This window comes from Carcharhinus amblyrhynchos, chromosome 5 (assembly GCF_965287045.1).
Source record: "Carcharhinus amblyrhynchos chromosome 5, sCarAmb.v2.hapA, whole genome shotgun sequence".
In the NCBI taxonomy this organism is placed as follows: Eukaryota; Metazoa; Chordata; class Chondrichthyes; order Carcharhiniformes; family Carcharhinidae; genus Carcharhinus; species Carcharhinus amblyrhynchos.
The window spans coordinates 76,884,076-76,908,540 of NC_137328.1; the positions used below are offsets into that span (position 1 = coordinate 76,884,076).

General features: G+C 46.1%; 1 protein-coding gene across 4 annotated transcripts in view; it reads left to right on the plus strand.

Annotated features, from left to right (window-relative positions):
• fbxl17 (F-box and leucine-rich repeat protein 17) overlaps positions 1-11,970 on the plus strand; it is a 753,967-nt gene extending 741,997 nt beyond the window's left edge. For all 4 annotated transcript variants that reach the window (XM_080189041.1, XM_080189042.1, XM_080189040.1 and 1 more), the window contains exon 10: positions 7,802-11,970. In XM_080189041.1, coding sequence (XP_080045167.1) covers positions 7,802-7,939 — 138 coding nt within the window. In that variant the 3' untranslated portion in view covers positions 7,940-11,970. The remainder of the gene's footprint in view (positions 1-7,801) is intronic.
• Positions 11,971-24,465: the final 12,495 nt, after the last annotated feature.

The following is a 24,465-nucleotide window of genomic DNA, read 5'->3' on the forward strand; positions in this document are numbered from 1 at the left end:
CCACCCCACCCACCCACCCACCCTCCACCATCCACCCACTCCACCCAACCACCCTCTCACCATCCACCCACCCCCCACCCACCCTCCACCATCCACCCACCCACCCACCCACCCTCCACCATCCCCCCACCCACCCACCCACCCTCCACCATCCACCCACCCACCCACCCACCCTCCACCATCCACCCACCCACCCACCCACCCTCCACCTCCACCCCACCCCACCCACCCTCCACCATCCACCCACCCACCCACCCACCCTCCACCATCCACCCACCCACCCACCCACCCTCCACCATCCACCCACCCACCCACCCACCCTCCACCATCCACCCACCCACCCACCCACCCTCCACCATCCACCCACCCACCCACCCACCCTCCACCATCCACCCACCCACCCACCCACCCACCCTCCACCATCCACCCACCCACCCACCCACCCACCCTCCACCATCCACCCACCCACCCACCCTCCACCATCCATCCACCCACCCACCCACCCACCCACCCTCCACCATCCACCCACCCACCCACCCACCCTCCACCATCCACCCACCCACCCACCCACCCTCCACCATCCACCTACCCACCCACCCACCCTCCACCATCCACCCACCCACCCACCCACCCTCCACCATCCACCCACCCACCCACCCACCCTCCACCATCCACCCACCCCCCCCCTCCACCATCCACCCACCCACCCACCCCACCCTCCACCATCCACCCACCCACCCACCCACCCTCCACCATCCACACCCACCCACCCTCCTCCATCCATCCACCCACCCACCCACCCCCCACCATCCACCATCCACCCACCCGCCACCATCCACCCACCCACCCTCCACCATCCACCCACCCACCCACCCACCCACCCCCACCATCCACCCTCCACCATCCACCCACCCACCCCACCCACCCTCCACCATCCACCCACCCACCCACCCACCCTCCACCATCCACCCACCCACCCACCCACCCTCCACCATCCACCCACCCACCCACCCTCCACCATCCACCCACCCTCCACCCACCATCCACCATCCACCCACCCACCCATCCACCCTCCACCACCCACCCACCCTCCACCATCCACCCACCCACCCACCCGTCCACCATCCACCCACCCACCCACCCACCCACCCTCCACCATCCACCCACCCACCCACCCTCCACCATCCACCCACCCTCCACCATCCACCCACCCACCCTCCACCATCCACCCTCCACCATCCACCCTCCACCATCCACCCACCCTCCACCATCCACCCACCCACCCTCCACCATCCACCCACCCACCCATCCACCCACCCTCCACCATCCACCCACCCTCCACCACCCACCCACCCACCCACCCTCCACCATCCACCCACCCTCCACCACCCACCCACCCACCCACCCTCCACCATCCACCCACCCACCCACCCACCCACCCACCCTCCACCATCCACCCACCCACCCACCCACCCACCCACCCTCCACCATCCACCCACCCTCCACCATCCACCCACCCTCCACCATCCACCCACCCTCCACCATCCACCCACCCACCCTCCACCATCCACCCACCCTCCACCATCCACCCACCCACCCACCCACCCTCCACCATCCACCCACCCACCCACCCACCCTCCACCATCCACCCACCCACCCACCCACCCTCCACCATCCACCCACCCACCCACCCACCATCCACCCACCCACCCACCCACCCTCCACCATCCACCCACCCACCCACCCACCCACCCTCCACCATCCACCCACCCACCCACCCACCCACCCTCCACCATCCACCCACCCACCCACCCACCCACCCTCCACCATCCACCCACCCACCCACCCACCCTCCACCCTCCACCATCCACCCACCCACCCACCCACCCTCCACCATCCACCCACCCACCCACCCACCCTCCACCATCCACCCACCCACCCACCCACCCTCCACCATCCACCCACCCACCCACCCACCCTCCACCATCCACCCACCCACCCACCCACCCTCCACCATCCACCCACCCACCCACCCACCCTCCACCATCCACCCACCCACCCACCCACCCCACCCCACCCCACCCACCCACCCTCCACCATCCACCCATCCACCCACCCACCCTCCACCATCCACCCATCCACCCATCCACCCATCCACCCACCCACCCACCCACCCTCCACCATCCACCCATCCACCCACCCACCCACCCACCCTCCACCATCCACCCACCCTCCACCATCCACCCACCCACCCACCCACCCTCCACCATCCACCCACCCACCCACCCACCCTCCACCATCCACCCACCCACCCACCCACCCTCCACCATCCACCCACCCACCCACCCACCCACCCACCCTCCACCATCCACCCACCCTCCACCATGCACCCACCCACCCACCCACCCACCCTCCACCATCCACCCACCCACCCACCCACCCACCCTCCACCATCCACCCACCCACCCACCCACCCTCCACCATCCACCCACCCACCCACCCACCCACCCACCCTCCACCATCCACCCACCCACCCACCCTCCACCATCCACCCACCCACCCACCCACCCTCCACCATCCACCCACCCACCCACCCACCCACCCTCCACCATCCACCCACCCACCCACCCACCCACCCTCCACCATCCACCCACCCACCCTCCACCATCCACCCACCCTCCACCATCCACCCACCCACCCTCCACCATCCACCCACCCTCCACCATCCACCCACCCACCCACCCACCCTCCACCATCCACCCACCCACCCACCCACCCTCCACCATCCACCCACCCACCCACCCACCCTCCACCATCCACCCACCCACCCACCCACCCTCCACCATCCACCCACCCACCCACCCCACCCACCCTCCACCATCCACCCACCCACCCACCCACCCACCCTCCACCATCCACCCACCCACCCACCATCCACCCACCCACCCACCCACCCTCCACCATCCACCCACCCACCCACCCACCCTCCACCATCCACCCACCCCACCCACCCACCCTCCACCATCCACCCACCCACCCACCCACCCTCCAACATCCACCCCACCCACCCACCCACCCACCCTCCACCATCCACCCACCCACCCACCCTCCACCATCCACCCACCCACCCACCCTCCACCATCCACCCAACCACCCACCCTCCACCATCCACCCAACCACCCACCCACCCACCCTCCACCATCCACCCACCCACCCACCCACCCTCCACCATCCACCCACCCACCCACCCCACCCTCCACCATCCACCCACCCACCCACCCACCCACCCACCCCCACCATCCACCCACCCACCCACCCACCCACCCACCCTCCACCATCCACCCACCCACCCACCCACCCCACCCACCCTCCACCATCCACCCACCCACCCACCCACCCACCCACCCTCCACCATCCACCCACCCACCCACCCACCCTCCACCATCCACCCACCCACCCACCCACCCACCCACCCACCCTCCACCATCCACCCACCCTCCACCATCCACCCATCCACCCACCCACCCACCCTCCACCATCCACCCACCCACCCACCCACCCTCCACCATCCACCCACCCACCCACCCACCCTCCACCATCCACCCACCCACCCACCCACCCTCCACCATCCACCCACCCACCCACCCACCCTCCACCACCCACCCACCCACCCACCCACCCTCCACCATCCACCCACCCACCCTCCACCATCCACCCACCCACCCACCCACCCTCCACCAATCCACCCACCCACCCACCCACCCTCCACCATCCACCCACCCACCCACCCACCCACCCACCCTCCACCATCCACCCACCCACCCACCCACCCACCCTCCACCATCCACCCACCCACCCACCCACCCACCCTCCACCATCCACCCACCCACCCACCCACCCTCCACCATCCACCCACCCACCCACCCACCCTCCACCATCCACCCACCCACCCACCCACCCTCCACCATCCACCCACCCACCCTCCACCATCCACCCACCCACCCACCCACCCTCCACCATCCACCCACCCACCCACCACCATCCACCCACCCACTCACCCTCCACCATCCACCCACCCACCCACCCACCCACCCTCCACCATCCACCCCACCCTCCACCATCCACCCACCCTCCACCATCCACCCACCCTCCACCATCCACCCACCCACCCACCCACCCTCCACCATCCACCCACCCTCCACCATCCACCCACCCTCCACCATCCACCCACCCACCCACCCACCTTCCACCATCCACCCACCCACCCACCCACCCTCCACCATCCACCCACCCACCCACCCACCCTCCACCATCCACCCACCCACCCACCCACCCTCCACCATCCACCCCACCCACCCACCCACCCTCCACCCTCCACCCACCCACCCACCCACCCTCCACCATCCACCCACCCTCCACCATCCACCCACCCACCCTCCACCATCCACCCACCCACCCACCCACCCTCCACCATCCACCCACCCACCCACCCTCCACCATCCACCCACCCACCCACCCTCCACCATCCACCCACCCACCCACCCTCCACCATCCACCCACCCACCCACCCTCCACCATCCACCCACCCACCCACCCTCCACCATCCACCCACCCACCCACCCTCCACCATCCACCCACCCACCCACCCTCCACCATCCACCCACCATCCACCCACCCTCCACCATACACCCACCCACCCTCCACCATCCACCCACCCACCCACCCTCCACCATACACCCACCCACCCTCCACCATCCACCCACCCTCCACCATCCACCCACCCACCCACCACCATCCACCCACCCACCCACCACCATCCACCCACCCACTTATCCATCCATCCACCCACCCACCATCGACCCACACACTCATCCACCCATCCATCTACACACTCACCCACACCCTCACCCACACACTCATCCACAGACACAGCCACTCACCCACACATCCATCCACCCACTCATACCCATCCACCCAATCATTCACTCACTCATCCACCCACCATCCATCCACCCATCCACCATCCATCCATCCACCCACCCACTTATCCACCCATCCACCCACCCATCCATCCACCCACCCATCCATCCATCCATCCACCCACCCACCCACCCACCATCGACCCACACACTCATCCACCCACACACTCACCCACACATCCACAGACACAGCCACTCACCCACACATCCACTCACCCACACATCCACTCACCCACACATCCACTCACCCACACATCCACTCACCCACACATCCACTCACCCACACATCCACTCACCCACACATCCACTCACCCACACATCCACTCACCCACACATCCACTCACCCACACATCCACTCACCCACACATCCACTCACCCACACATCCATCCACCCACTCATACCCACCCACCCAATCATTCACTCACTCATCCACCCACCTACTCGTCCATCCCCCCACTCATCCACACCCACTCACTCATCCACACCCACTCACTCATCCACACCCACTCACTCATCCACACCCACTCACTCATCCACACCCACTCACTCATCCATCCACGCACACACAGCCATATATACATGCACGGACACACGCACGCGCACACAGTCTCACTCACCCATCTACTCACTCACTTACCCACCCATGTACTCACTCACTTACCCACCCATCCACCTCTCACTCACCCAACCATTCAGTCACCCACTCACTCACTCAACCACCCACTCACTCACTCAACCACCCACTCACTCACTCAACCACCCACTCACTCACTCCACCACCCACTCACTCACTCCACCACCCACTCACTCACTCTACCACCCACTCACTCACCCACCCACTCACTTAACCAACACTCACTCACCCACAAGCCCACACACGTAACTGACTCACTCATTCACTCCCACCCACTACCACTCACTCAGTCACCCACACTCATTTAATAGAAGACTCAAAACTTTTAAAAACTTTCCTGAATACAGTAGCTACTTCACAAGAAAAAAATTGACTTCATCCCTTTAACTCTTCCGCAATCACTAGATTTGCTTGGAAATACCGCACTTGCCTGTTTCTGCTGCAGCTGGGATCGAAGTCCTGGCTGAATATGGGCAATTCCGTGAGGGTGTAGAAAACTTTGTGGACGGCAGTAATGCTGGACACATTCCTGCTAACCGAAACATCTGGGTCACTGCTTGTCCTATCACGGAAAGGTGTGCTAAAATGGGCATGATTCTAAGCAGCTCCTCACCAATAAAGACTGGTACAGTCGGACACTTTGACTGACGATTCATAAAGAGAATTATTAAAGTCTAAAACTTGAAAATGTATGTATTACCATTCTCATACAGGATTTGGGTAATACTTTTTAAGGGCATTTAAAAAACACACTCTTGTCACATATATAATTGATTTTGCATTTATCAGGATCATGCACCCAAAATAATTCCATATCGTTTTGTAGGAAATTTGTTTTTATATTTTAAATAATAGTACAGGTTTAGTACTTTGATTATTTTAATGACATTGGGAAAACTATTGTAGACATTGAATAATGAGGTGTTAAATTGGCCCAGTTTAGGTGAACAATTAATAGTTTAACATCTCCAAGGTGCAAATGAGGGCACGGGATTCAAATTATGCATTAACATGTAAATTATTTAAAATAGAGAAAATAGGTTAGTGCCTTGATTGAAATGATATGCTAATAGGCAGGTAAACATAAATCGTGTGGCATAGAAAATAAGTGAATGATTCCTAAATTGTCTATAATCCAATATGGGGTATAAAAGTGCAGCCATTATGCAATCTGGAGGCTTGGAATATTATTCTCTAAAAATAAGAGTTGAAGTGGTTGTCTTAGAATTTTAACTCCATTTTGAAAATCTGGGAATGAAAAGCTGGTACCAGTAAATATGGCCATCAAGCTGTGATTTTTGTTCAGCCAATTACAACAATGTCGATTACTATCATAACATCATCAGGCTTCCTGACCCTAAGTGTTCTCGGTTTGGCTGTGCAGAATGTTTGATTTATAAAGTATTTTAGGTCATTTAAGAGGGCTTGATTATCTTTCCATTTTTGCAGTCCTGTCACACTGACTAATTTGCTGCTTCATCACATTGGTTGAATATGCTTGATAGAATATCTTGATGGCTCAGTAGTTATCTGCACTGCATAATATAGTACCAGGAAGGTTACCGACTTAATTCTCTGCTTGTACTGTGATATTCAATGGGTCTATAGTGGAGATACTAGTTTTCTCATTACTTACATGTTGGCAAGGAAAAAATGAGCCAAGTTTATCATTCCAAATCCCTATCTAGTGACCTTGATGAAAAATGTGCACACAATGATGACAGATTTGATTTTTATTTGATTTATTATTGTCACGTGTATTGAAATACAGTGAAAAGTATTGTTTCTTCTGTGCTATACAGACAAAGCATACTGTATATAGAGTACATTGGGAAGAATGAAAGGAGATGGTGCAGAATGCACTGTTACAGTCATAGCTAGGGCGTTGAAAAAGATCGGCTTAACATAAGGTAGGTCCATTCAAAAGTCTGATGGTAGCAGAGAAGAAGCTGTTTTTAAGTTGGTTATACATGATCTCAGATCTTTGTATCTTCGTGGACTAGGCCATGGTGCTGCACTGCAGTAGCTGCTGACAGTCACAGTCTTGTCTATAAACGAAGAATGACTACCTGGATGAGATATTGGATTGCCGGTAATACCTCTTAATCTGTAGTTAATCAGTGAAATGTGAGGGAAAATGTAGATTTCATTTTTTAAAATTCTTCTATTTTGAAATCTATTTTGTAGGTGAATGAAGACACAGTGGAACGTCTAGTTCAAGAATACCCCCATATCACATTCAGCACGGTGATGCAAGACTGCAAGCGGACACTAGAACGAGCCTATCAGATGGGGTGGATTCCCAATACATCAACGGCATCATAATGCTATGAAGAATTTTCAATAATATCACTTTGTCATCCTTAAATACTGTAATGTAAAGAGTAAGTGCAAGAGAAATCACAAGCAGTTTACTCTGCTGGACTGAATTTATAATCACAAAAGACAGTACTTTTCCACATTATGTTCCTGTTCTGACAATCTTTACCCTTTGAAGGTTGAATCATGGATTTTCAGACATCCATGGAAGGACTTTAAAACAAAATAATTGGGGGCAGGTATAGATTCCAGCCCAAATTATGAATAATTTGATACCAGCTGTCTTTTTTTGAGGCAGCTGTCATCAAATTTACTGAAATGCATAGTCAAAAAGTTTAAAATGAAAGAGATGTCTCCTTCCCAACCATTTTTCTGCTGATTGCTACCTCTGAGCCCCTAATAGATGTAATGGGATTTTTCAGGTGTGACAGTAATCTACTAAATTCATCTAGTTATACACTTGTTCAACAAATCCTCTCTTAGATATTCTCTGTTCAAATTACATCTCCTTTTATTATAAGCTTGGTTAAAAATCTGAATTCCATTTTATTAAGCTTCATTCATCCTTGAAATAATCAATTACGACTGATGATAAAAACTAGCAACAGCCCTGTTAAGATTTCACTATGGACAGAAGAATCAATGGAGTGTTTTTCCCCTAGATCCAAACTTTAACTGTGGCCAGCGTGTACAATAATGACTGACATATTTTATTACTGTTTGTATGTCCTTTTTCTACATACACAGTTAAATACTAGCTTGTGCAAGACGTACTTTTTATAACATGGCCATAGATAAAACCAACTGTTGTCAGTTATACAATTGTTGTAAATATCATGCCTGAACGCTTTATTCATTACTTAGTTGAAAAAAGTGTTTCAAAAGGTAATAGTTAAAGTTGAGGGAATAACACTGGATTACTCTGTTATTTAATATTTGTCATTAAATGAACTTAGTCTGTGAAAAAGACTGTACACATTATGTTGTGTTTCAAGTTCAGCAGCCAAGAGGTTTAGTGCTTTGACCTTCAATTTCACAAAAGTAATCAAACTTCAGAATCGAGAATAAGTGTACAACTCTTTCTTACTTGCACGTGATAATTATGTCCCACCAGCTCTTAAGTTACTGATATTGTCATAAGAAAAAGTAGTATGCAGTGCGTGAACCTTTTGTATGTTTTTAAATAAAGGGTTCAACAAGATGCAAGCCATTTTACAGGAAAATCTAGGAACCTAAAAGAGGATGTGTGTGTTTGAAATATATAGAGTTGGTCTGGAATACATATTGTACAGGGCAGCTAGAGAATCTGCTTCAATGTTTCATGGCTACGCTAAAAGTAAGGAGAAAGCACGAAGGAGAAAGTAAAGGCAATTTAAATGATGTTTGGTAAATGCTGCTTTTGACAGCCAATGCAGTAATTGAGTAGATTAAGATAACTGACAGGAACAGCGTAGTGTGTCTAACTGGAGGTCTCTGTGGGTCGTGTCTCAGATCCTATGCAGACACATTAAACAAGTTTGTCAATTTTCCATTAGATTGATTTTTCTCAAGTGTGGAAGGGTTGTCTCATTTTCTCTCTAAGACACAACCATTTTGCCAACATTGTATCTTTCTGTTTAGTTCTGTGTTAGAATGTGTTAAAGAATGGTGGTATTCACAGCTGATGGAGATGCTTTAATTGGGGTATGCACCAAAGTAAAGTGTTTTGCAATGCTTTTATGAAAGGGCCTTTAATCGTTCAGTAATACTTTGAGTAGAAAAGATGCGTAAAAACCAACATTACACATCCTTAGGTCAATCACTAAAGGCTGCTGATTAAAGGGAAGCAATACTTAATATTCAAATAATTCCCATGCGCTCTTCCTATCTGCACACAAATGATAATTATAAAATTATCTGGTTACTTGCACTATTATTTGTTGCTTGTAGGGAATCTCATCATCATGAATTTCCTTGCTGAACCTATACATTTAGGTGTATGGAGCATTCTTTTCCACCTCGGAATACCTATCCATTTCACTGGGGTTGTGTGGGAAGGTGAGCCGGTTCAGGGTAAGCTGAGCTCAGGACAATTCCTCTTGACATAGAATATACAGCACAGAAACAAACCATTCAGTCCACTTAGTGTTGATGTTTGTATTCCTTATGAGTATCTCTCATCTCAGCTTTTCACGTTACCTTTCTGTTCATTTTTGTCTTACGTACTACTCTAGTACATAAGACAAAAATGTACTTGAAAGTTTTGAAAGTATCCAAAATATTTTGCTCAACCACATCCTGTGATAGCTAGTTCAATATTCAAAACATTGTCTGAGCAAGGAAATGTCTCCTTATTTCCCTATTATTAATAACCAGCTTGTATTTATGACCCCTATTTTTGGATTCTGTCACGAGTGAAAACATGCTCTCCACATCTAATCCTTATCCAACCCATTCATTATTTTAAAAAAATCTCCTGCCAGGACACCACTAAGTGTTCTCTTTTCTTAAGAAAAAAGCCACAACCTGTTCAGTCTTTCTAGATAGCTGTAATCTCTCCATTCCAGTACCATTCATTTTCACTTGAGTTCACAGCAGCACTCAGCCAGCTGTGTTTTCCCTCAGGGCTGGCTGTCTGGCTGGCTCAGATCAAACTGAAATGCCGAATTTTGCTGAATGGAGCGCCTTGGATGCAAGTGACTCTCCCCTGTAACTAATCAGAGCAGCTCAAGAGAAAAGATGACAATAAATGATGGGTCTCTATCAGGCAATGCATTTGATGGCATTGCAATGTATATTTTGCTTTTTTAGCTGTATTATTTTCAAATTGAGCTGTGAAAGTCCTTTCTACAGAAAGCACTCTGCACAATTTTCCCCCTGTTTAGCATTTTGAATGTCCCAAGATTCCATACATTTTTCTAATACTGATAAGTTAAAAACAGTTTTGCAACTGTATGTTTTTTAAGTCATCTCAAAATCTTACATTTTAATGATACTAAAAAATGTGTACCCTCAACGAAAGAAATATGTGAAATGCCCACCTATCCATCATTTAAAATAGATGTTTGTTTTTCAAAAAATATAGACTGTAATTGGAAGATCAGACATCTTGTCCAAACTCTTTTACCTGGTTTTATTGAAAAAAGCATCCTATATTCTTTTGACAATGCTTTGTGTTTTCTTTTCCTCCCCTTAGTTTTATGTCAGATGGCACTACAGAGTAAGCACAATGCTTGAATTAATGTATGTATGCAAGCTAATAACAAAGCTAGCTCTAATCTACAAGTTGTGCACACAATTCCCAAGTAATTCAATAAAACTTTTATGTTTCTTTTGTGGCAAATTGATGCTGACGAGAATAAGTACACCCACAATTTTCATTCCCATAAGTTAATTTTAACAAAGCCTCAAGCGTGGTTTGAGATTAGAAGGATTTCCCATCCAATTAGTAGGTATCTGGACTAGATTCTCAAATGATGAAGTGTTATTAATACTTTTTTGTAAAGAAAAGAGCTGTGTAAGTATCCGGTTAGGAATGAGATTGAGAGTTATAATGATGAGTACTGACAGAGATGATTAATGGGACATGATAGTTCTGTTCTGCTGAAACAATGGAATGTCATGGCAACCGGACAAGGATAAATAATATCGGATTCACTGTCACGTACGCTGAGGTTTCATTTCATTTACCTTTTGGGGGAAAGCAGGGAGAAACTTTGCAGAACTTTCATTCAGGTGAGTTTGGTATGACCTTTAATAGAGTGAGTTGCACATGATTTGTGGAAGGATTGCTTGATGGGCTGACTGGCCTTTTCTCAATTCATGCTTTCTTTGATTCTCAACGAATATTGAAATACCAAGTGATTTGGCATTTTCTTATCCTTAGAAGTTCCTTTTTCCTCTAGTGTGTAAATTTGATTTATTTTACCAGGGAACTATTCAATAAAAAATAAACTGTAAACTGTCTCTTGTAAAATCACAGTGCTCCAAGATGAGAAAATAAAATGTTGGAAATTACTTGCCTATTTGTTACCTAAAGATTGTCCAATAAACACCATTTCAAAAAACACCTCTGCCAGGATATTGTTGCAATTTTATGCGCATGTATTTATTTCACACATAAACCAACTGGTCTATAAATAATCACTGTTGGGTCTGTGAACTTATTGGGGATAATTTAATGGGTCTCCCTTTGGGGCAAACCTTAAAATTGGATACCTTCTGCCCTCAATCTTCTGACTATTGTGTATGTGCTCAATTTTCCAATTCTCACTCTCAGCCAATGATCTCGGAGTTCTCCGTTTATTCCTTTAGCCTCTGTACTTTAAATCTATAACCTCTGCCACCTGGGACTAAGCCAGCAAATATGTGGGAGCACCACCATAATAGCATGTTCCTCTCCAAGCATATACCACTCTGACTTGAAAATATATTCACCGATCCTTCATTGTCACTGGTTCAAAATTCAGGAGCCCCCTCCCTGAATAGACTGGGCTTGTACTCGTTAGAGTTTAGAAGGATGAGGGGAGATCTCATTGAGACGTATAAGATGATGAAAGGGATGGATGGGGTAGAGGTGGAGAGGTTCTTCCCACTCATAAAGGACAGCAGGACTAGAGGGCACAGCCTCAAGATAAGGGGGGGGGTGCAGTTTAGAACGGAGTTGAGGAGGAACTTCTTCACTCAAAGGGTGGTGAATCTCTGGAATTCTCTGCCCGTTGAAGTGGCTGAGGCTACCTCGCTAAATATATTTAAGACGCGGGTAGATAGGTTTTTGGTAGGCAAGGGGATTAAGGGTTATGGGGAGAAAGCAGGAAAGTGGAACTGAGCCACTTCAGATCAGCCATGATCTTGTTGAATGGCGGGGCAGGCTCGAAGGGCTAGATGGCCTACTCCTGCTCCTATTTCTTATGTTCCCTAACAACACAGGTCTAACTTCACAGACTTCAGGCTGCCGTGGCTGCGAGCGAGGATGGGGAATTTGGCGCTCAGCCAAATCTCCCTTCACTGCAGCGAAACCAGAGAATCCCACCAACGTGAATCGCCAGAAAATTCTGGCCAACTGTGGTACAGTGGTTAGCACTTCTACCTCACAGCACCAAAGACCTGCGTTCAATTCCCAACTTGGGTCACTGTCTGTGTAAATTTGCACGTTCTCCCCGTGTCTGCGTGAGTTTCCTCCAGGTGCTCTGGTTTCCTCCCATAGTCCAAATATATACAGGTTGGGTTGATTGGCCATGCTAAATTGCCACTTAGTGTCAAGGGGACTAGTAGGGTAAATATGTAGGGTTGTGGAGATTGGGCCTGGGTAGGATTGTGGTCAGTGCAGACTCGATGGCTGAATGACCTTCTGCACTCTAGGGATTCTGTGATTCAATGAACTAGTTAAAGAAGGCCTTCACAAGAACAATTAGAGATGGACAACAAATACTGGTCCTTTCCATGATACCAATAACCTATGCAGATATCAAAAAAAGGATAGGTGATGTTTCTGTTACCAGGTTGCATCACTTAACATTTATCTATGTTTAAGTTAATTTGCCACCAAACTGTCCATTCTCCAAATTTCCAATATGAAAATTGCATTTGTCATGTGTATTATAATGATATAAAGGTACCAATCACTGGTAGGGGATTGTGAAAACACACTTGGATTCATTCATTAAGGACTGCACATATGAACATATACGTGTATAGACAGCTTCAGGACATCAGCAGCAGGGTTTTGTGCACTCTGCTCCAGTCTAAAGTGAAACTGATTGGATCACATTCTCTTAAAGTGATAACATGCTGCTATCTCAAAGGCGTATTACAACATCCCCCTTTTTGAAGACACTTTCTCCCCTCCCAAGAAGTATAACTATGTACAACACATGATCACATTTAGTGACCATTACTTAAGTGCATAGAACTGATGAATCTATGAGCCTGTAAAGAATAGAGGTATCTCCTGATATGCCCAGATCTTGTAGTGGTAACTTTGTCTGGAGGTGTCTTTAATTGCTCACAAATTATCTGTGAGATTGTTGTTCTTGGATTTTGTTCCTCAATGCACTTTAGATCTTGTAATAGATACAATAGGACTCTACCGTGGGTGATGATCTGGAATGGATCTGATTTGTTCTCAGTTACACCTCACCATTGTTCCTTTGTTTGTAGTGATTTGATTTGACCTTGGTTCTAAACAAATCCTTGCCTCTTCAGCTGGTTACCATGTACCAACTCTGAGATCCTGGATGCAAACTTGCCCCAGATGTAAACTTAGCAATTCTGTACCTACATTTTTATCATGTATGTGGTGGCCATCTTCTGTTGTAGCTTTAAAAGTTGCTTCCTGGTCACTGATGAGTAGAATGGGTAAGAGTCAGTAAATTGGTAGACACTGGTCTGCCAAACTGTGTGATGATGAAATAGTTGCACATAACCATATCGCTCACGGATGGAACATTGCAATGTGTGGATCTTGCCTGGTCTGTCTCCATTTGAGAATTAAAGACTACACCACATGAATCATTCATTCAGCTAGGCTCTTAAATCTAGGGTAATGAGGAGGAAACGAAATAGCATCCTGGCATTACCACTGACCAGAAACTGAACTGGACTAACCAAATAAATGTAGCTACCAGAGCAGGTCAAAAGCTAGGAACGCTGTGGCAAATAATTCATCTCCTGACTCCTCAAAGCCTGTACACCATGTACAAGGCACAAGTCAGGAGTATAATGGAATATTCCCCACTTGCCTGGATGAGTTCAGCTCCAACAACACTCAAGCTTGACACCATCCATGAAAAAGCAGCCTGCTTGATTGCTATCTCTTCCACAAACATTCAAACCATCCACCTCTGATGAATAGTGACAGCCGTGTGCACCATCTACAAATTGCACTTCAGGAACTCACCAAGATTTCTTAGCCATCACTTTCCAAATCCACTACCACTGCCATTGAGAAGAGCAAAAACAGCACATACCTGGGAACACTACCACATGGAAGTTTCCTTCCAAGTCACTCACCATCCTGACTTGGAAATATTGTCACTCCTTTATTGTTGCTCGGTCAAAATCCTGGAACTTCCTCCCGAACAGAACGGTACACTTCAGAAACTGCAGCAGTTCAAAAAGGTAGCTCACCATCACCTTGGCACCAATGGTGACGGGATGAGCAGTAAAAGCTGGCCAGCCAGCAACGCGCACATCCCACTGAAAAAGGAAATGGGGAGGTTGCAAGTCCAGCATGTTTCCTGATGACCACAGATATTTACGATACAATGAGAAGGAGGGAAAAAAAGCTTTTAAAAAGTACATGGGAAGCAAATCAGCAGAGGCATTAGTGAGGTATAGAAAGTGCAGGGTGGAGTTTAAGAAAGCAATTAAGAATGCAAGAGGGGATATGAAAAAGCTCTGGCTGGTAAAAGTAGGGAACATCCCAAGATATTCTCTCAGTATGTCAATGGGAAGGGGATAATCAGGGAAAAATGTAGGGCCCACTGGGGATGAAGAGAGCAACCTGTGGGTGGAGCCAGAGGATGTTGGTAGAGTGTTCATTGAATAATTCACATTTGTCTTCATCCAAGAGAATGAGGATGATGGTATGGGATTTAGTGGGAAAGACTGTGAAGTTCTTGGGCAAATTAACATAGGGAAGGGCCAGGTATTGGACGCATTGTCAGCCTTAAAAGTGGATAAATATCCAGGTCCAGATGAATTATGCCCTGGGCTGCTAAGGGAGGCAGAGGAGGAGATTGCAGGGGCTCTGACCCAAATTTAGGGGACTACAGACAAGTGAGTCTCACGTCAGTGGTAGGGAAACTATTAGAGAAACTTCTGAAGGAGAACATCTATCTCCACTTGAAAAGACAAAGCTTGATCAGGGATAGTCAGCATGGCTTCATCAGAGGGAGATCATGCCTAACAAATTTGATTGAATTTTTTGAGGAGGTGATTAGGTGTGTAGATGAGGGTAGTGTAGACAATGTCATTTATCTTGATTTCAGCAAAGCCTTTGACAAGGTCCCACATGGGAGACTTGTGAAGAAGATAACGTCACACGGGATACAAGGTAATTTGATAAAGTGAATGCAAAATTGGCTCAGTTGTAGAAGACAGAGTGTGATGATAGAAGGCTGCTGTAGTGACTGGAAGCCAGTGTCTAGTGACGTACCTCAGGGATCTGTGTTGGGCCCCCTATTAATTTTCACTTGTATAAATGACATAGATGACTATATGGGAGTAGGATTAGTAAGTTTGCAGATGACACAAAGATTGGGCGAGTGGTTAACCGTGAGGCACAGTGTCTTGGGTTACAAGAAGACACAAACAGAATGGTCAAATGGGTAGATTAAATTTAACCCTGAAAAGTGTAAGGTGATGCTTTTTGGAAGGAATAATTTGACAAGGAAGTACTGAATGAATGATAGGATATTTGGAAGTTCTGTGGAACAAAGGGAGCTTTGTATGTTTGTCCACAGATCTCTGAAAACAGAAGGGTATGTTAGTTGGGTGGTGCAAAAGGCAGTGGGACAGTTGCCTTTATTAGTTAAGGCATAAATTACAAAAGCAGGGAAGTCATGTTTGAGTTGTATTGAAGTTTGGTGAGGCCACAGGTAGGGTACTCTGTGTAATTCTGGCCACCACATTATTGGAAGGATGTGATTGCACTGGAGGGGGTTCAGAGGAGATTCATCAGGATATTGCCTGAGATGAGACATTTAAGTTATGAAGAAAGATTGCATTGGCTTGTGTTGGTTTCATTGGAGCGAAGAAGACTGAAGGGTGACCTGATTGAGGTGTACACGATTATGAGATGCATGGACAGAGTGGATAAGGAGTGATTGTTTCCCTTAGTTGAAGAGTCAGTCATGACTGGACATAGGTTCAAGGCGAAGGGCAGGAGGTTTAGGGGAGATGTAAGGAAAAATGTTTTTACCGAGAGGATGGTGACGGTCTGGAATGTGCTGCCTGGGAGAGTGGTTGAAGCAAGTTGCCTGTCTTCCTTTAAAAAGTATCTGGATGAGCACTTGGTACATCATAATATTCAGGGTTATGGGCCAAGTGCTAGCAGATGGGAATGTGGGAGTTCAGCAGTTTCTAATGTGTTGGTGCGGACTCATTGGGCCAAATGGCCTCTTCTGTGCTGTATGATTCTATGATATGATGAAAAAGTAGTATGATGGATGTTTCACTCACCTCTCCTATGGCTTATCGACAGATTTCTGACATTATTTATAATATCTTTCGAGACACACCAAACAAACTAAAGTGGCACCTAGGGTGTGCATGACAGTTGTGCTTGATGTATTGTGCAATTGTCAAATAATGGGATACTTGATGAGCTATCTGACAGTGGTGATGCAGTTAGTGCTATGGACACAAAATAGTTGGATGTCTTAATGGAGCATGGATGGATAGGAACTTCATGTAGAATGAATAGTTCTTTCTGCTGACTTCCTATATGCTTGACATGCCTCACATTTCCTGACGATGACTTCAATGTCATTGTTCATACCCAGCCAATAAACTGTCTGTTGTGAGTCTTCTCATCCAATCTGTACCAATGTATGAATGTTGGACTTGGTGTTGAATATCAGGTCACAAAGATTCCAGTATGATGATTTGCAGCCTTAAATTTAACTCCCCAGGAGATGCCTAGTTTGTCCCAATAAGGCCAAAATGGTCTCAGTGGTTCTTGGAAGTACTGAATTGAATCAGGCCATCCTTCAGTTATGGGTTTCCATTGTTCCTGTGGTATAGAATCTTGTGCCATTTCTTCTTGTAGTTGCTGCCATTTGTGTTGTGGGAAATGTACTTGATCAATCTTCAAGTTCAATGTCAGTGAGACTAACTTGTAGAGCCAAGGATACGTCTTCTGTTTTCACTGGGTTAGGCAATCTGTTAAATGTGTCTGATGTGATCCTCAGTATACCTGATCTCGCAGTCATAACTTTCAATCTTTATCAAGAGATACTGCAATCTTGGCAGTAACTGATCAAAGGCTTTCATCAAATTTTCTCCAGTGGTTTATGGTAAGTTTTTACCACAAATCTTTTGCCAAACAGGTAGTTATGAAAATACATGATTCTAAACATGATGTTGGAGTAGTTGGATTGTATTACAGATACAGAGTTTGAAGTAAATAAAATAGGTTTGCCTATTTGTAATTATGTATACTCTAAGACCTTTCTGAAAGGTATCTATTTCCAGGGTAGTTGTTTGCCCAAGATCATAAAATTGCACTGTTGATGTTTCTGATAATGACTGTTCTGATACTTCAAAGAGGTATTGATGGTCTTCAAGCCATGGAACAGGTACATCCTTTCTCAACAATTCTCTCAGTGGTGAAAAGTTGTGAGTGAAATTGGACTCAATATTAAAGGGAACCAGAATCTTTGAAGATTATTCTCACCTTGCAGAGTTGGCATGTCTTTAGTACCTTCAACTTCACTTGTATTGGGACATATGTCAGTGCTGAGATAAATAGAAAGCAAATAAACTGATCTGCTGCACATTGGGACATTTCAGACTGTTGAACACCAATACTTCATTGTATGCCACTTACATCAATGGGTGCAGATTATAGTCATGTTCTTGCTTTGTTCTACCTGCAGCAGCAATGTCATTGGCACATGTGAGCTTAAAAGAGATCCTGGCCAACAGCCCAAAAGGAAGTCATTGAAAACAGTAACATCCAAATTGGATAAGCTCTTGGGACTTCTCTGTGAGGTGAATGGAACAGTAGGCATTCCTGGCATCAAGCTTTGAGAAGAATTTTACATCTAAAAATCTCAGATTCAATTCTTGTGATTTGGGTATTTTATAAAGACAATGTTTCAAAGTTGTGTTTAAATGTCATGGATCAAGGCCAAGATCCATAGAAACTAGAAGCAGGAATAGGCCATTCAGCCCTTCAAGCCTGCTCCATCATTCATTTTGATCATGGCTGAACACTGAATTCAATATCCTGATCCCCCTTTTCCCACATATCCCTTGATCCCTTTAGCCCAAAGAGTTGTATCTAATTTATTCTTGAAAATCAAACAACATTGTGACCTCAACAACTCTCTGTGGTAGTGAATTCCGCACATTCACCACCCTCAGAGTGAAGAAATTTCTCCTCACCTCAGTTCTAAAAAGTTTACCCTTTATCCTCATACTATGACCCCTAGTTCTGGACTTCCTCACCATTGGGAACATTCTTTCTGAATCTACTCCGTCTGACCTTGTTAGAATTTTATAAGTTTTTATGAGGTCCCCTCTCACTCTCCTAAACTCCAGTGACTATAATCCTAACTGACTTAATCTCTCCTCATATGACAGACCTGCCATCCCAGGAATCAACCTGGTACACCTTCGCTGTACTCCGTCTACAGCAAGGCTATCCTTCTTCAGATAAGGACGCCAAAATTGTATACAATACACCAGGTGTGGTCTCTACAAATGCCCTATACAATTGCAGCAAAACATTCTTATCCGTATACTCAAATCCTCTCACTATGAAGGCCAACATACTATTTGCCATCTCTATTGCTTGCTGTACCTGAATGCTTACTTTCTGTCTATCTTTGACAGACATAAGGGAGCTGCACCAATCTGTATGCTCCTGTGTATTTATAATGATTCTATCTTTCTCCATTTAGTCTAGTTTGACCTTTGTTTTGTAAGTGGATGCTGCACTTATGTGGTGGCTCAATGAACAGACTTACGCTCTCCTGCAAGTGTAATGTTGCAGCTCACTTGAAACTACCAATTTTGTTAATGTTCTGGATATTTTGACCTTCAGTCATGAAATGAGGAAATAGATGTAATTTCCGCGATGGATCTGCCTTGTGATGTCTAATTCCGTGAATTGTTATTAATGTGAGCTCACAGTATGTTGGTAGACCTACAATTACTGGGCCTTTAATCCCCATCTTGTAGATCTGTGATACCCTGGATAATTGATTAAACTTGCATTCCAGGATAATGAATCCTGCACATGGAATAAGTGAATAGCAGTAAGTTTTGTCAAGTCCTTCCATGCCTGTGGATACATTTCTTTTCAAACTCGCAAGGGGGGGTTTTGGCATTTGCCCCCCCCCCATGTCAATCTTGGCCAATAACAAGTAGTTGCAAACTTTCTTACGGCAGGATTTTGGCAAACACTCCAGATGGCGCGACACAATTTATGTTTTCCCTGAGATTGACGATGTGAAACCTGTATTAAATGCTTGTAGTCTCATTGTGCACATCATCATCATTTTCTGGTTTGTCAGTCATCTCCTGTATATGTTTCTGACAGGATACTGGCTGGTCATTCTTATTGCTTGGAGGTAGCCGTTGTGTATAATTTGTTTGTATCAATGCACTCCTCTCTGTAATTACATTAGCCTTTGCTCCAGTGCACTGCCACTGTCAATGATCCTTTCTGCCACATGCCTTGTAGAATTGCAGGAAAGTTGACCATTTCCTTGGTGCAGGTTAAAGGCCACACCTTCCACATGGCTTGTTGGGCATAGGTGTTCTAGTAAGTGGGTCAACAATTGGGGTTGTACTTAGTGGATCAATAAGCTTCATTGACCTGCAAAGACCGCTTTGTACTTGCACCTATCCTTCAGTAGCTCTTTGAGGCTGGGTTTTGAGTTTGACTGGCTGATCTTTCTGGAAATGCCTCCATGGCAGTTGATGTGATCACCAACTCAACTATTCTGTTTGCTAGTTCTGTGCTTGAAAAATCACAGTACATACCCTTTTCTCTGCTTCTGCTACAAAGTAGCCTATGGATTCTGTAGGCTGTTGTTGAAATTACATGAATTCTAATCGATGAGCATATAGTTTGACTTGATAATGAACCAGTCGTCCCACATAATCCCTTAGCACTTCTACTGTTAATTCTGACACGTTCAATCTGAGTAGACCTCCAATCTCAGTTGTTTGCTGAATTTTTATGGCTTGCTTGTCTGGGTTTCAAGCCACTTGAATCAAGAAACCAGAACTGTTTGCTGTTTAAAGAGTTTTAATTTGGATAGTAGCTCAGATACATTCCAATTCAAACTGAGGAATTTTGTGGACATTTTGACAATATCTCTTTGTCCTTCTTTCTCCTATATTAACTAGGATGAATGTTGCTATTGCACTATTCCAAAGCTCCGCTCAAGATAATTGCAACCTTCTCTGGCCTGATTTTTATGGTTGGTTTGTTTGTTTTTGTCATTCTTTCCCTCACTTGCTATTGATCCAGCCCACACCCTGGTCACTTGTCTTGCCCAACTGAACTAACACAATGCTGGTCCTCACAGGAGCAATCCATCTGCTTATCAGCTTTTTATTTGAGCGCTAAATCTGCACTGTCTTCAAAGCCTTTTTGTGCAACCACCTCACTGTGGTTTTAACACTCTCTGACCCTGCAGCTTCACTGCTGTCTGACCAGAATGTTTAGGGTCAGCTTGTGCTATGTAGCACGATCTAAGACTGTTCATCATATCATGCCTGTCCTTAATCTTGCTACCAGTCTGAACAGTGTGTTACTTAGAAGGAACAACTGCTGCACACTATGCTGTGTTTGTTATAATGATATAAAGGCACTGATCACTCAGAAGGGACCTACAAATATACTATGGCTTCATTTATTAAGAACTGGCACATGTACATGGATTGAAAGCAACATGGCTTTGTGTGTGTCTGTTTGGCTGCAGGCTGAGGTGAAACAGAGATTGAATCACATGACATACTTCCCTTTAAGAAATAGCAGTATGCAATTACTTAAAGAATTATTACAATAGCATTCTTCTTCAGTGTTCAATTTGGTATTATCTGAAAAGGTCAATGAGTTGTTTATTCTTAAGTTCAAAACATTAATGTAAATTAGGAATCATGGTGGCACTGAACTTATAGAACAAAGCTTTATCATTCTCAAATCTGAATAACCATTACATACATTTATTCTGCTTTATAGCTTTTAGCCATTTTACAATCCAGTTAACCATTTGTCCCCTGATTCTGCTTATCCTTGTTCGCGAGGTGGACTAGTGGCGTCTTTAATTTTAAATGGATCACTAGCTGAATGCAGTCAGTTATAGTGTGATCTAATGGATTAGTCATGATGTGGGTATGCCGGCGTTGGACTGGCGTAAACACAGTAAAAAGTCTGACAACCACCAGGTTGGACTAAAACCTGGTGTTGTCAGACTTTTTACTAATGGATTAGGCCAGGGCATCCATTTTCGCACACATGGAAAGCTTTGATTGCTTTTTCAGCTTGCCTGAAGACACCAACGTTCAGGATTTTCAGCAACATATTCTTTACTCCCTTCTCTCTCGACATGGGTAACTCGGTGGACTGGAATTCTTGCTGTAATCCAGCCAAAGTCATGCAATTGAGTGTGATGCCTAAAAATCCACCATCTGAGACTAATCCTATCTACCTCAGCTCCCTTTAGACTCCTGTTGAAGAAGCAATCTAAGCAGTCACGTTGCAGCTCCAGATTTAAGATCTTATTATCAGACAATTAAACACTTTTATCTGTTATCTCCCTCTAAGGGCAGCATGTATTTCTACATGCTTAGATTCTTCTGACCAATTTATTTTTCAATGTTGTCTGACACTGTGTCTTATTTCCAATCTCCCACTGCAATGAAACTTTTTCCATTTTCCACATCAGCCATCATTATGGACTGTCTGAATGATATAACCAGTTTGCTGTCAATTTGTGCAAATCGTGGCCAGTTTATGGTATCACTTTGCGTTCACTGTGAAATGGGTTGAGACTGTCCAAACTCGTTTCTTGTCGCATATTTACAGAGAACGAGAGAGCAGACCATGAACTAGTACAACTTGGCAGGATTCATGCTTACAAATGAAAGAATGGCACATGAACCCAGCAGCCAGCCTGCTACCACACAGTGACTTTGTTGTTGCTGTGGCGGTGCTGTGTCTTAAAAGAGTTATTTGATATCTATTCCTAGTCAAGTTGAAGCATGCTGAAAAAATGCTACTTCAATAGAGGCAGCATAATCAATACTGCAAGATGTCATTACAATCTTACCATACACCGCAATGACTACCATTAGGAGTTGAACTATTTTAAAAGCGGATTAGCGTAGGCAGAACCTTTATGTCCTGCATCTTCTGGACTTATCAACCTGATAATGCACCATCGGCAATTCATAGAGATTTTTCCAAAACTGCTGTGCATCAGAGAAATGTAGAGTCCATATTTTCCTGCTGTTAATATTAGCAAGAAAGCTGGTTTGAGTGTAAAATGGAAAACCACTTTAAGCTCAGGCAGAATTTTTCATACTTCAATGAGTGGACCAAAAGGATCAAATCTTCATTGAAATGTTGTGTGCTAACGCGTGGTGATTGATGGTTTATGTCTCCAACATCAGACCTTTTAAAAAGGAAATAGTTGAGAAAGCTGTGTTTAATTATCCACTGTATCCTCTTTAATAATTCATTGGATTAAAAAATTAACAAGTATTCTTACTACTTTGTTTACCAATTTTCATGCAGTCCTAGAAACTTACATTACAGAAGACACTATTTGGCCTGACGTAATTATGGTGAACCTTTGGGCAGGATTTTACCTGCCCTGTGATGATGGACTTGGAAATGGGGAAGGGGGGCTGAGGTGGATCATTAAATGATGGGTGAATATGTAGGAACAACCCATAAAACCATAAGCAATAGGAACAGGAGTAGGCCATTCAGCACCTCAGGCCTGTTCCACCATTCAATAGGATCATGGCTGATCCAATATTCCTCATGTCTACTTTCCTGCCCTTTCTCTCTAACCCTTGATTCCCTAACTGATCAAAAATCTATCTATCTCAGTATTTTGGAAGGATAGACAGAAAGGAAAAGAAATTTGTGTAGCCTTGCTAGTGAAGGCAGGGATCAGTGCTGTAGTGAGAAATGATATAAGCACTGGAGATCAAGTTGCGGAACCAGTCTGGGTAGAAATAAGAAATAGGAAAGTAAAGAAATGGTGCGAATAATCTCTCAGTTCCAAACAATAGTTCCACAGTGGTGTATAGTATAAACCAGGAAATACTGGAGGCTTGTTAAAAAAACAGTACGACAATAATCACGGGTGATTTTAATATGCACATGGACTGGATTAATCAAATTGACAGGGGTAGCCTCAAGGGAGAGTTCATTGAATATATTAGTGATTGTTCCTTGAAGCAATATGTTGTGGAACTAACCATGGAGCAGGCTATTAAGTATTTGGTATTGTGTAATGAGCCGAGGTTAATTAATGACTTTATAGTTAAGGATCCACTCGGGATGAGTGATCATAGTATGGTAGAATTCAAAATTTGGTTTGAGGCCGAGAAACTGGAGTCCCACACTTGCATTCTGGAGTTGAACAAAGATAATTATGGAGACATGAGGACAGACTTGGCCCTAGCGGGCTGGACTGGAAGGCTAAAAGGTTGATGAGCAGTGGCAGCTGTTTACGGAGATATTCAATTCCTTCCAACTAAAATATATTCCCAAGAGAAAGAAAGATTGTAGGAGGGAAAAAAGATTCATAGCTGAGTAAAGAAGTTAAAGACAACATAAAGACAAAAACTAAGGC